Source organism: Dendronephthya gigantea, unplaced genomic scaffold (genome assembly GCF_004324835.1).
Source record: "Dendronephthya gigantea isolate DGI-Jeju-01 unplaced genomic scaffold, DenGig_1.0 000007F, whole genome shotgun sequence".
NCBI lineage: Eukaryota > Metazoa > Cnidaria > Anthozoa > Malacalcyonacea > Nephtheidae > Dendronephthya > Dendronephthya gigantea.
The window spans coordinates 196,715-210,104 of NW_021163017.1; the positions used below are offsets into that span (position 1 = coordinate 196,715).

The window sequence follows — 13,390 nt, forward strand, 5'->3', positions numbered from 1 at the left end:
AACCAAATATGCTCTAAAACAAAAGATATTAGTCTTAGGAAACAATTTTTAGCATTTTAAGACAGTTTTTGAACAATTGAAAAAGTCGTCAAAATCGACCAAAATGGTAAGAGGTAAGCCTTACCATTTTGCTCAATTTTGACGATTTTTCAGTGTTCCAAAAACCAACCAAATATGCTCTAAAATGAAAGATATTAGTCTTACGAAGGAATTCTTAGTATCGTAAGACAGTTTTTGAACAATTGAAAAAGTTTTTGAACAATTGAAAAAGGCTTACCTCTTACCATTTTGCTCAATTTTGACGATTTTTCAATGTTACAAAAAGCAACGAAATATGCTCTAAAATGAAAGATATTCGTCTTAGTAAGCCATTTTTAGCATTTTAAGACAGTTTTTGAACAGTTGAAAAAGTCGTCAAAATAGACCAAAATGGTAAGGGGTAAGCCTTACCATTTTGGTCAGTTTTGACGATTTTTCAATGTTCCAAAAACCAACCAAATATGCTCTAAAATAAAAGATATTAGTATAAACTTACTAATAGGCTATCACTTTTCCTGCGTTCTGATTGGCTACGCTACTAGTAGGCTATTAGTGATAGCCTACTAGTAGCAAAATTCAAAACAATGGCGGAAAATTCGCGTTTCGCCGAAGTATCTGAAGATTTTTTGGACGACTTGTTGGACAATTCCGTACCAGAAAAAACAAAAAAAGCAACAAAATACGGAATTGCAATTTTTAAGGGTAAGAAAATACATAAAAATAACGTATACTCAATTGAATTTTTATATTTAAACTGAATTTTAAAACATTTTACGCGAACAACAATTAAAATATTTTCTTCCCTTTAATATACGAAATAAATTTCAGAATGGTTTGCAAGCCAACAAGAATTTTGTACACAAATTAAAGAAATGGAAAAATTAATGTTATAGTTTATACTAAAACAATTAGACAACTCGGCCTCGTTGTCTATGAGCAAATAGTCAACTCGGCTTCGCCTCGTTGACTATTCGCTCATAGACAACTCCGCCTCGTTGTCTAATTGTTAATTAGTCTTAAGAAACAATTTTTAGCATTTTAAGACAGTTTTTGAAAAGTTGAAAAAGTCGTCAAAATTGACCAAAATGGGAAGGGGTAAGCCTTACCATTTTGGTCAATTTTGACGACTTTTTCAAATTTCCAAAAACCAACGAAATATGCTCTAAAATGTAAGATATTAGTCTTAGTAAGCCATTTTTAGCATTTTAAGACAGTTTTTGAACAATTGAAAAACTCGTCAAAATTGACCAAAATGGTAAGGGGTAAGCCTTACCATTTTGCTCGATTTTGACGACTTTTTCAATTGTTCAAAAACTGTCTTACGATACTAAAAATTGCTTCGTAAGACTAATATCCTTCATTTTACAGCATATTTGGTTGGTTTTTGGAACATTGAAAAATCGTCAAAAATGAGCAAAATGGTAAGGCTTACCTCTTACCATTATGGTCAATTTTGACGACTTTTTCAACTGTTCAAAAACTGTCTTACGATACTAAAAATTGCTTCGTAAGACTAATATCTTTCATTTTAGATTATATTTGGTTGTTTTTTAGAACATTGAAAAAGTCGTCAAAATTGACCAAAATGGTAAGGGGTAAGCCTAAGGGGTAATGTTTTCTGTTACAAAATACACAAGGCACATTCAATGAGATTATATACAATAATTGAATATTTTATTTATTATTAATATCATCCATTATAGCTTGAGTCACAGTCTGTGCAAATAAAAAAAATCCAATGACAACGTAAAGGACTCCAATGACCATACCCGCATTCTTTAACCTACTAGACAGGGTCACCTTATTCGATAGAACTATCTGAATTAAACACAAACCTATAAGACAAAGTTATACAGTTGTACAGACAGTTTTGGTGATAACTCATAGGAACTGAAACTCCTAAAACACACCGGCAATAAAACTTCTACCCACCTGGGAAGGTAAAAATGAAATGGGCGGCAAAGCCTCCTACGATAGCAATCGCTTTTCCTATGTTTGGTACGATTATCGACAACCCAAGGCTGGAGAAAAACCAAATTAGCGAAGTAATGATACGCCGTTTGTTCTGCCAAGCTTCAACCTCGGCTGTTGTGAACCTACGTAGTTTTGTCCAAAGACCAAGAAAAGCTGATCTAAAGAAAACAGACAGAAATTGCAATAATTTATATACCTCGCAATGACATCGAACGCGGGAAGCCAGATGTTATACGAAGGCTGTCATTAAAACTTATTCGTAAAACCAAAGACTTTTTTCTCAGTTAAACGTAATTGTAAGAAAGGTGTATTGTTCTTATTTTGAAGGTTAAGAGCAAGCTCCTTGGCCTTGGGAAATGTCGTATGATAATTGAAGCACATATTATGTACACACTCATTCCATAACGGATAGATATAGTTTAAAAACCTCTCTCGTTTATAAAATATAAAATTGTCACTTCTGAGTTACCAAAAATAAGCTGTGGAGACCAAGTTTCATAGAAAAGGAAACAACTGACTATGGCAATTATGCCCGTGAGTTCTACAGTTTCAGCTGATTTACTCTATTTTCTCTGTTTCTTATGCTAGTGATACGACCTTTCCATGTGTTCTTACCTGCCTACAAAATGGCATATCGCATATGTACTGAATACTACCATCACAATGACTGCCCTAGCTGCTGTTACGGCGCCGTCTTTCGGGTCATAATTCAGCAATATATCGCTCTTTACGTTGTGGCCAAATGTTAAGAATCCATATGAACCTGTTACGGAGTATATAACGGTGCATATTAACGTGGACAGTGCGGTCACTATTCCAAATCGTTTCAACGTGGGATTGTGCAATTCTGCTAACACTGCAACTGATGTTACATGACACTAGAAAAATAAAAAGAGTTTATATAATTCTTTCAATACAGTCGTAAATAGAGGAAATAGTATATGGTAAAACGTGCTTGATTTTGACATAAGAATTACCTGGAAGCCAAAACAAATCACTGGAACTGCAGCAAACACATTGGGCCAAAAAAAGGGTTTTGAAGAACTATAAAAATTAAGTTGCATTAGGGACATTTAAGTCTAGGTCTATTGTGTTAGAGATATGTATAGTTTATGGACAAAAACAAAACAGATTACTTCTTAGTTGTTGTTAAGCCTTTATCAGAGAATTTCCAATGAACTTCATTGAACTTAAGTTTACGCATTACCTGCCATAGGTATAATTCCCAGTATAGAATCGAGACATCACGACTAAACAAACAAAGAAGGCACCAATACCACCAAAAAGACTGAAAAAAGTTGATTATGAAAGTTAGCTTAAAACGGAATGAAAGTGGGTGTGAAAGTGAGAGTGGGTGTGATCATTAAGATTTGCAAACTGAAAGAATGGCCAGTCTAAATAAGTAGTTATAATTATTTTTTACAATATAGCTACTCGTCGTATATGACCTATTCTGCAATCTGATTGGTCAAGCTATTGGTGAGTAGCAAAACCAAAGAAAAAGCAAAATAGCTGACCGGTTTGCTGAGGTAAATAAAAATGAAATTCTGGAATACTTTTGTCTCTCAACAAATGGTATTTGGCTATATTATAAAACATAGCACCTCTTTAGCTATCAGCTCATATACAACTCAAGCTCGTGGTATAATTGTTAAATATATAGTATACATATCTGATTACCTTGAATAACTGATCACCTTTAATTTCTTTGGAATACATAATGGTAAAATACATATGCATGAAACTACAGCAATTATGAATCTTCTGTCAAAATACCAGCCAGAATGATCAATTACTAGAAAAAATGAAATATTTAGATATATTTAGTAAATGCATCTGACATACCATTTACCAACCTCACAATCATCTACGTGATGTAACAACTAATTAGTCAACCAACTGACTAACAGCAAACTGAATCATTTTTGAATCACCTTTTGTCAATTGATCACCAATCAGAATAAGATACGTAACATCGCTTCCAAACATATAAACAACAACAATGACTTGGCAGATGACTTGGGCAATTGGTCCACAAAACACCAACACTGTATCTTGGTAGTTTGCCGTACGCCTCACTTGTCCACAAAAGCCGAGGATTAAAAATGCCCCAATGATGAGAGCAATCAGTACCTAAAAATGGCACATTTACATTCAAAATAAAAAAAACAAAGTCTGCTATTTTATGAGCCAATAATTTATACACAAACGGAAATTGATACATTGCTAAAAATTGAAACAATCATAATTCGATACACACCCAAAAATTGATACTCCATCAAAATTTGATACACCATAAAAATTTGATACATTAATAGTATAAAACTAATAAAACTTACAGCCTGAACACCAAGGGCTTCTGGTACACCTCCAGTTTTCGCATAAGCTTCAGGAAATGCTAACATTCCTGCGCCCAGCGCAGCATTTGTGACAACGAACACAGCCCGCGGTATTGGCAAACCAGGTTCATCATTGTTCTGAATGACAACACTCCCTGTCTCATTAATAGATGCACCATGTTCGCCCGAGGGTGGCTGATCATTCAAGTGATGTCTGTTGTGAATACTCTCCCTGTCATAAAAATTCCCTTTTTTGTGTTGCAGTAACGACGAACGTTCATTCGGGACAGACATTGATAGTTTACAATTGGAAAATCAAGAAAAAACCCATAAATACTTTCCTTTTGTCAAATTTCTTTCAACTTCCGTCTAATTGGTTACTTCATGTTAGGTGTTGTGTAACCATCTTTATAGCAACAATCCTATTGGTCAAAATTTGTAAGTCAAAACGATTTTTGATTGGTTGTTCGGCTGCTATACAAAAAAACGAACGTTGATTGGTTGCGTTATTGTCATGGTAACTGATGCAGTTGAAAAATGGCCGGAAAGAAAACAGAAATTTATGTTATGTGAAGAAAATGCCTCAGTTTTTAGGCGATTCTTCCCAAAATTCGCCAGGTATCGGGGAAGACCAGGACGAAGTTGGAGACGCACAGTCAAGCGAGGAACAGAATGATGTTATTCAAGAACCAGAAACGCCGGCATTTCCGGTTCAAAACTTGCCGTACGATGCCATGCGAAGTGAGCCTCTTTTGACAAATGTTCTTGTTGAACTATACGACGGTGAGACGGACGAGCAAGGATTCTTACATGGCTATGGGACAGCGTACTTTCAAGGTGGGAACATTTACAAGGGCCATTTTCAACGTGGTCTGATGCATGGAAAAGGCAAATACATTTGGCAGAATAGGACAATATATGACGGTGATTTCCTTCACAATCGTTTACATGGTTATGGTGCCTACATATGGCCAGATGACAGTGTTTATGAAGGAGAGGTGATAAATGGATTGCGACATGGTCAAGGAACTTTCACTTGCTCGACAACACCATGTGTCTATTCTGGCATGTGGCGTGATGGTAAACGTCATGGTCAAGGTATGTTGAAATACGACAAGAATGGTGTGTCATATTACCAGGGAGAATGGTGTGAGAACCAACGTCAGGGTTTTGGCACTCGTAGATATGCCAGCGGTAATGTCTATGAAGGGAACTGGAAAAACAATGTTCGGCATGGTAAGGGTACCATGAACTGGTACACCACCAATGAAAAATACACTGGCGATTGGTACAAAGGTGTTCAACAAGGATATGGTGAGCATACCTGGTTCCTAAGACGCATCAAGGGGTCACAATATCCACTGAGGAACCGTTACGTTGGTAGTTTTGTGAATGGTCTCCGTGAAGGTCATGGTGTATTTTACTATGCAAGTGGTGCCAAATATGATGGAGAATGGGTGAATAATATGAAGCATGGCCATGGAACATTTGTTTTCAAAAATGGGATGGTCTTTAAAGGTAGGAGAAAAAAGAAGTGTAAAGAAAATATGTAGCATCTCTAAATGCTAATCAAATTATACCCCCTTTTATCATAGGCAGCCCAGAAATCTGTTTATACTCAGTCTTCGACTGCATTGTTTACGCGCGCGGTCAGCTTCTCTTGCCTGTACTAATTACTGTATTATTAATATATAATACAGTAATTAGTACAGGCAAGAGAAGCTGACCGCGCGTGTAAACAATGCAGTCGAAGACTGAGTATAAACAGATTTCTGGGCTGCCTATGCTTTTATCAATAATTCTGCTTTAATTCTACCTAGGTGTATTTGATAATGACCACATGCTAGAATACCCTGACATCAACCCGTCTGGTATGATCACACCTGACATCTCCTCCGCTGGTCTTCCTGTGCAACGCCCTGCCACGCCTGCTTCATCAATTCTCAGCGCTGATTGGGCCAATGGTTTGGAGCTTAACATTGCCTTCCTGTTTGATGACAGGGAAATTGACTTGGATGAACGAGAATTAGAAACACAAGAAGTTAACTATGTCATGCTGCAGCATATCAGCAAATTGAAAAAAATTTACTCCCACTACAGTTCTATTGGTGTTGACAAATCACAAGACAACACGTCAGTCATGACACTTATGCAGTTCTGCCGTTTTCTAAAGGATATTAAAATCCATGGCAAGGATGCATCCCTACCTGAGATATTGAGGCTAATTTCCAGCGAGAAGAATACAGATCCATATTATCCCTGGGAAAATATCCTAATACGCGATTTCTTGACCTCATTGGTGATTATCGCCAATCACTTGTTTGCCGATGAGTATTGCCATGATATTAACCAGCTATTGCTGCCGTGGTGCTTATCAAGACTGGTAACAGAGCATGTTGTAAAACATGCTGGTGTGGTCGGTGGTGTTGTTTACACCAAGCCAAGTATAACAATGGAACTCTCTCAATATGCTGAAAAAGCCTATGGTATCTATCAGTATTGGATCTCCCAAGCCAAGCAAATGCAACCTAATATTCAGTGTGTAAACATGAGGTATATGCTGTGGATGTTGAAAGATTATGGCCTCATCAATGAAGGATTGTCAGCAAAGCATGTCATTGATATTCTTGCATCGGATGACTCCCGTGTTATACAAGACGAGTTTATCAACTTAGAGGTAGAAGTTTCCTTTCTGGAAGTGTTAGAGGCATTAGTCCTGTGTGCCGAGGTGTATGTCACAGACGATGCATTGAGAGAAACACCCACCCCTCATCCAACAACCGTGGCCTCATCGCAAGCAGCAAGTGCAAAAAGTCGTAATTCAAGTGCTTCTGGAGGCCGTTTAGAATCACCTGGTAATGGTATATTTGATAATATCCTACAGATACTTCTGTCCACTTTAGTGCCTTTCTTGATTTTCGACACAATGTTCCATCAGTTGAACAGTAGTTTATAGCCGTTATAGTTTAAAAAGCATACCTGTTCAGTTTCCGGTTTTGTTTGCAGAAAGCCGTATATCCAGTCACTCTGTGTTGAACGTGATTGAAGAGAAGCCGGAAGACGACCAGACCCCAACCGAGGTGGAACAGAAGCCTGCAGATGCGAAGGTTGCCACACCTATAAATGTGGGCATTCCTCTTCTTAGTATTACAGGTACAAATTACATAAAGCAGAGATGACAAAAACACAATAGTTGAATTGACATACATGTACTTATTATAGTGGATAGACTTTATCACCAGAGTGTTGCCATGATTCTTGAATTTCCAAGCCAATTATCATCTGTATTTTAGCATCATCTACAGATGAGTCAAAGCAACTTGTAATAGATGATCTTATTGATGACGCAAAGAATGAAAATGAATGTGGCGACTCGCAAGGTTGTGTATATATTAATGTTTCACTCATGGGTAGAGTTTGGTTGTTTTGTTTTTTTTACCATTAAATGAATTAAATATATTCAAAAACATGTTAATTCCTAGATGTTGGCGAAAGCCGAGCAGTTGACGTGGGGAACAAAAAGTGTAGGGATGGACAAGATGAACCAGTAATCATAGAGGATGACCACAGAGTATGGTGTATGAAAATGAGCATTTTCTTTAAGAAGAAATTTTTTGCAGCAGCTGATGAACATGAATTGTTAAACAAAATAGCTCAGAAAAATGTATGAAGCTAGGCTATAGTCAACAACAGTCAGTGAATGTACAGCATATCTAAGGGTTAAATATTTGGCGTGATGAATATGGTTGTTTTCAGTTTATATATCATTAGATGTTAATACACCAAAAATTTGCAAGTAGTTTGTACTATTAAGTTTTTGACAACCTTTATCCTTTGATGTTAGTTTTATGACTTAGCGTCAATAAAAAAGTTTAATGTAAGCCATCATATAACGAATTTCATTGTGCACCAGCCACGTAGTTGGGTGGTCATGCAGAAACTTGCAAATGACTCCACTGGTCATACTATCCAGTATTATGAAAGTGCTACTCTGAATGGAAATACTAATTAATCAGGCAAGATGAGGTGGTAATTGAAACTGTGATCTGGTCAAGCTAATTTCTCAGTTTGGCTGGTTGGTAACTCAGTGTAGCACCATCACAATAATAACTCCACTAAACCACACACACACAATCAAGGTTTTGTCACATACCATCATGTCAGGTTTCAAAGTTACTGCAAAACCATCCATAACTCCTTGCAAATAAACCAGTGCTTCTTGAGAAAATGGTGCAGTTTATTAAATTCAATGTTACCAGATTTCACCCAGCGATCTGCCTTCATCGGGGACACGATCCGGGGATCCGCTCCTACTTTACCCGCACATCTGTTCAACCGGCGTTAGAAGGGGGGGGGAAAGCCGATACTCTTTCAATCCTTCTTGTAAACAAACAACTAAAGTAATAAACTGTTTTATATAAATATTATCGAACGCACGAATTTTCCAAGACAAAATGACTACCTTCTTTCGTATTTGAAGCGGAAATTTAAATGGAGATATCCGATGACGATTTTGATGATCTGCTTTTATTCCGCCATCTTATTCCGAGGTTTGAATTTGAACATAATTGCATTTTAAGTGTATCCATTTTTATAGTGTGTTCAAGGTCGTGTTTGTATGAACATTTGATCACAAGTATACAAAAATAACATATGACGCTTTGTGATTCCCAGCAGTGGTACTTGATTTTGGGCGCTTTTCTCTATTGAAATTTCAATTATATTTTCTCTTTGATTAACTTTATCACAGATTATTGCCAAATAGAGTCAGAGACCCCTTGCACTTAATTTTTGAACAAAGCCTAGCATCTGATGATGATTCTTCGTCGTCAAGTGAGGAAATTTTTGCTGAAATCAAAAAAGGTAGTTTGGTAGGTACATATGGTATGTTTGAAGGCAGGTTAATTTGTAAACTCTAGATTTGATTAGTTAGTTATCTTTTTTTAACCAATCAGCATTGTTTACGAATCTACCTTATAGTCAATCCTAAAAACTTCTAAATGCCCACCACCTTGCACAATGGAAAATAAATCAACAATAGTGAATTACAACTATACTCATGATCAGGTGTACCTATTTTGATGCTGTAATGTTTGTTTAAGATTCAGGGTATATATTTTTCAAAAGCATCCTCATGCATATTTTAAGCCAATAGTCTTCCTGTATTGCTTATCTATGGCAACATTATCATACACTGATTGTTTTTATAGCTCATGTGAATTAAATATTGCGATAGTACTACTATGAGTTTCAATCTTAATCCATTTGGAAAACAGACCTGTTTCTGAACTCAATGAACATCTTAGTGATTATACAATTATTGAAAAAGCTTATAAAAACAGGGTGAAAGCAGTTCCAATGAAAGGAACACATATGGAGAAAATGGAGAGAAAAGTAGCATGAATATTTGGAAGTGCATTCAAAGAGTAAGTTTACAACAGAACCATAAAAAATGAAAAATAAAATGAAAAAAGGTGTGAGCTGGTATTATTCTTTATTTAGCGTGAATTGGGGCTAGGTCCCCATTCCTCAACTGGGTTCTCTGAACATGAAAAGTCGAGGGTGTTTTCAAAGTAAGAAACACCGTGTACTTTTACTTTAAAGTTTTTCAGCAGGGATTCACTGAAAACAATGGCATTGCTATCTTCAAGGTATTTACCAAATACAGTGACAGAGGTTATAAAACATCATGCAAAGGTATTTTCTGGCCATTACTCTCAAGATGGTTCCGTCTTTATGAGTGCCAGCCAAGGTATACCTTCATGTACTGTAGTAGTCTTTCTTTAATATTTTGTCATGGTGAAATTGTAGCGAAGGAAACATGGGTGACCAATGTATAGCAAAACCTATGTTTAGCTGTAAGATCGAACCAGCTGAAGAAATGTGTTCAAAAGATAATTTGGTTCTTTCCTCTTAGCTTTAAATGTTTAGACAAACTGTAAACTGTTTGAACTAACAAACTGACTTTAACTCATCAGCTTTCTGTACGATCACGTTTTCACAGATTGTCATATCAAACTTTACGAAACTGGAAGAGGACATTTACGAGAATTTCAAGATGTTGTAGCGCTGAATGTTGGCTGGAGTGTTGTGGATACCGCATATAGGTAGTAGAATTCTAGGAATAGCTGACATGGAATCTGTTATGGTTGATATTGAAACTCTGACTCACTCTTTCCTAGCCATGATCAGCGCCATTTGATCTACTCCAGTTGGTCTCCAAACCGTAAGTAAACGATTCTTATAAGCATCGTAATTTGATTCAGATGGATCATTCGTACAAACAAAACAATGATTGTGAATCAAATCTTCACCTACAGTCTACCTCTGCGACATCGCCGGCGGCTGTGAGAAGGGACAGGTTGCACTTGATATGAGGTGTGTACATACATATTGTGGGGTTACCTGGGTTGGTGTGGACCCTGCAAATGTGGTTTTGGGCTGGTCTACCAGCAGGACCTCTGCAGCTACAAATCTATTGCTATAATACTTTATTCAACAAACTCTTACATATTTTCCCCTTAGACCAGCGGGTCCTAGTTTTTGCGCATTTTCCATAAAATTCTCGCAAGATGATCGTGAAATCTTGACTGGGTAAGTCAGCCATTGCAAGCTATAGCCTATAGCTATAGGGTAAATTACCACCAACTGGTGCTGAGCTTGTCCATTCATTAACAGGTCAAACGAGGGAGGCTTGTATATCTATGACCGAGGGTGCGAGAAGAGAACTTTAAGGGTTAGTTTGAGTAAATACGGCCGAAGATATTTTAATAACAAACATTTACGGGCAATCTTTTTTTTGCACTCAAGATAAATGGCCATAGTGATGACGTGAATGCAGTGTGCTTCTGTGACAACACATCACAACTGCTGTTTTCAGCTGCTGATGATGGCTTGTGCAAGGTGCGTTTTGCCTGGACCGATTTTGGCTCTTGGCACATGTTAATAATCGGATGTTAGCGGTTGTTGGTGACGTCATACTGACAAACACGTCACATTGCACGCATATATTTGACATAACATTGAAGTGCGTCTAAAATCTAAATGGCTCGAAATTGAAATTCGAAAAGAAATTGCAGTGTTTTTGGAACATTATAATCTGACTGCTACATACTTCAAGAATGAACTTTGTTAAATATATAGACATACATAGATATAATACCAGTTTCCTCGTTCAAAGCTACTAAAATTATCATACTGGGAATACATTCAATGCATTTTATCAGGTGTGGGACAGACGTACATTAAACGAGCACCGTCCAGAGCCAGTCGGAGTCTTTGCAGGTCACGTGTGTGGACTTGGAGGCGTAGACTCAAAGGTGCGTAAGAAGGGCGTGTAAGTGACTCAAGACAATCCTCATACCCAGGGCCTCTCGGCTCCGTGCTGGTCGCCCAACTATAGTACACTTGATTGGCACCCGCCTTGATTTTCCACTTTTAACAATGAATATCGAATGAAGATTGGAACAGGTTCAGAGTTACCAGGAAATATGTATTCAACGGTATTTGGTGAATTCTCTATATAGGGTGATGGACGATACCTTATCACCAGCAGCAAAGATCAAACAATAAAACTTTGGGATATGAGAAGATTCACAGACGCTGATGGAATGAGAGTTTGTGTTCCAATTGCATTTCAAAATACCGTATTTGTTTGGCTAGGAAGACAGTAGACAAGCGAAGGATTTAGTTCAAAGACAACAGCGACATATTGGTAGCTATACCATCTTTCTTTTTCCTTTTCAAGGAAGGTGTAATGGCTGTAGCTAAAAACCAATATTGGGACTACAGATGGGAAGGAGTACCTAAAAGATGTAGGTATTTTGACTTGTATATTGTCGACAATCTTCGTGTGGTGGGGAGGATGAACTGATTTGAAGAGATTTTAAACTAAATTGATAGTTCAAAGAGACACGAAGTTGAAAGGAGATGTTTCAGTTATGACCTATCGCGGACATTCGTTCCTGAGATGCTTAATTCGTGCACGTTTCTCACCAGTTGAGACTACAGCACAGGTAACACATTGGTTAAGAACTCTTAATGTACTAACATACTGTATCACTCCAGGTATGCGTAAAGCTCAGTGTTTAGCACTAACTAATGCAGCCAAGTTCTTGCATTGGTATGGTCGAGGTAGCATTTGTTTTAGCATTTTCGCGAGAGTATATGAGGCATTTTTATTCAGCATTGTACCAGTTTATTCAACGTTCACGTCATACTTTCCTACCAGCAAATTAGAAGAGTTATTCACTTTGATGCAATTTTTGTATTTTCAGAATTTCATTTATACTGGCAGTGCAGATGGGTGCATTTACAGTAAGTAATCTTAATTCAACACACCACCCACCCACCCCTACTAGAATGCACAACAGTAATGTGATGTTTCCACTTTTTTTTCTTAAAGTTTACGACCTCAACAGCGGGATGATAGTCAGCAGACTCCAGGGTCACGTATCCTTTGTAGAGCACTTGAGTTTGTGAGCGAGATTGTGATGATGATTGTGATTGCGTATACATAGAGAGGGTAGTCAATAATGCAAAAGGTTGATTTCGTGAAAGATATTATTTCTCCTTGACAAGCGTGCAGAATGATGTAATTAGGGATGTCTCATGGCATCCCAGCAGGCCTTGCATGATGAGCTCATCAGTAAGTACGAATGTTGATTGTCGACTGTTGCGATAAGGAACCAAAGATATATTTGCCAATTTTGTATTAAACACACCGGCTTCATCAGCTATTCTCTTTCCTCTAGTGGGACCAAACGGTAAAATGCTGGGAGTATTCACGAGATAAAGAGGAAACTGAAAGATCTGATAAAGAGATTGCCGAGGATGAGAGAGACGAACGAGCCAGAAAACGCTATCCCAGCCAAAAATATTTCTTCAGGAACTAAGAGTGATTCTGCATTTTATTGTTTTGAATTTAATTGTAATCTCCTTCAGCGTTTGAATCTGCCCTTATAAGATTCTGGTCATGAAATAGCAGAGACAATGTTATGTTCCTATGACTTCCCAAATAAATCCGCTAGACCACTACT

The 13,390-nt window shown here is 37.4% G+C and overlaps 3 protein-coding genes and 1 long non-coding RNA gene across 7 annotated transcripts; 2 read left to right on the plus strand and 2 right to left on the minus strand.

Moving 5' to 3' along the window:
• Positions 1–1,651: 1,651 nt before the first annotated feature.
• On the minus strand, positions 1,652–5,459 carry LOC114517385 (putative sodium-coupled neutral amino acid transporter 7). The gene is made up of 8 exons (XM_028537083.1): positions 4,353–5,459; positions 3,948–4,146; positions 3,694–3,808; positions 3,221–3,301; positions 2,991–3,057; positions 2,629–2,891; positions 1,972–2,171; positions 1,652–1,874 (listed from the first exon to the last, which is right to left on the minus strand). Exons 1-8 carry the CDS (start codon positions 4,644–4,646, stop codon positions 1,714–1,716), a joined length of 1,380 nt encoding a protein of 459 aa, XP_028392884.1. The 5' UTR covers positions 4,647–5,459; the 3' UTR covers positions 1,652–1,713.
• Positions 4,878–8,214, plus strand: LOC114517378 (radial spoke head 10 homolog B-like). The gene is made up of 5 exons (XM_028537072.1): positions 4,878–5,870; positions 6,173–7,207; positions 7,359–7,505; positions 7,646–7,732; positions 7,835–8,214. The coding sequence occupies exons 1-5, from the start codon at positions 4,931–4,933 to the stop codon at positions 8,020–8,022; spliced, it is 2,397 nt and encodes a 798-aa protein (XP_028392873.1). The 5' UTR covers positions 4,878–4,930; the 3' UTR covers positions 8,023–8,214.
• LOC114517390 lies at positions 7,382–8,677 on the minus strand. Its single transcript, XR_003686378.1, has 3 exons — positions 8,506–8,677; positions 7,560–7,651; positions 7,382–7,469 (listed from the first exon to the last, which is right to left on the minus strand). It is a non-coding gene; the product is annotated as an uncharacterized LOC114517390 (long non-coding RNA).
• Positions 8,678–8,730: 53 nt separating this feature from the next.
• LOC114517382 (DDB1- and CUL4-associated factor 11-like) lies at positions 8,731–13,261 on the plus strand. Of its 4 annotated transcripts, none has more exons than XM_028537077.1 (19): positions 8,731–8,902; positions 9,103–9,223; positions 9,695–9,778; positions 9,855–9,925; positions 10,004–10,104; positions 10,357–10,459; positions 10,535–10,578; positions 10,673–10,730; positions 10,878–10,946; positions 11,031–11,088; positions 11,163–11,255; positions 11,579–11,671; positions 11,879–11,968; positions 12,100–12,166; positions 12,255–12,367; positions 12,629–12,668; positions 12,757–12,803; positions 12,940–12,999; positions 13,106–13,261. In XM_028537077.1, the coding sequence occupies exons 1-19, from the start codon at positions 8,844–8,846 to the stop codon at positions 13,244–13,246; spliced, it is 1,512 nt and encodes a 503-aa protein (XP_028392878.1). In that variant the 5' UTR covers positions 8,731–8,843; the 3' UTR covers positions 13,247–13,261. The 4 variants fall into 4 exon arrangements, with proteins under 4 accessions (XP_028392878.1, XP_028392879.1, XP_028392881.1 ...); XM_028537078.1 differs by having other exon boundaries at positions 8,792–8,902; positions 9,103–9,215; XM_028537080.1 differs by lacking the exon at positions 8,731–8,902 and having other exon boundaries at positions 9,151–9,223; positions 9,333–9,778.
• The last annotated feature ends 129 nt before the right edge of the window (positions 13,262–13,390 follow it).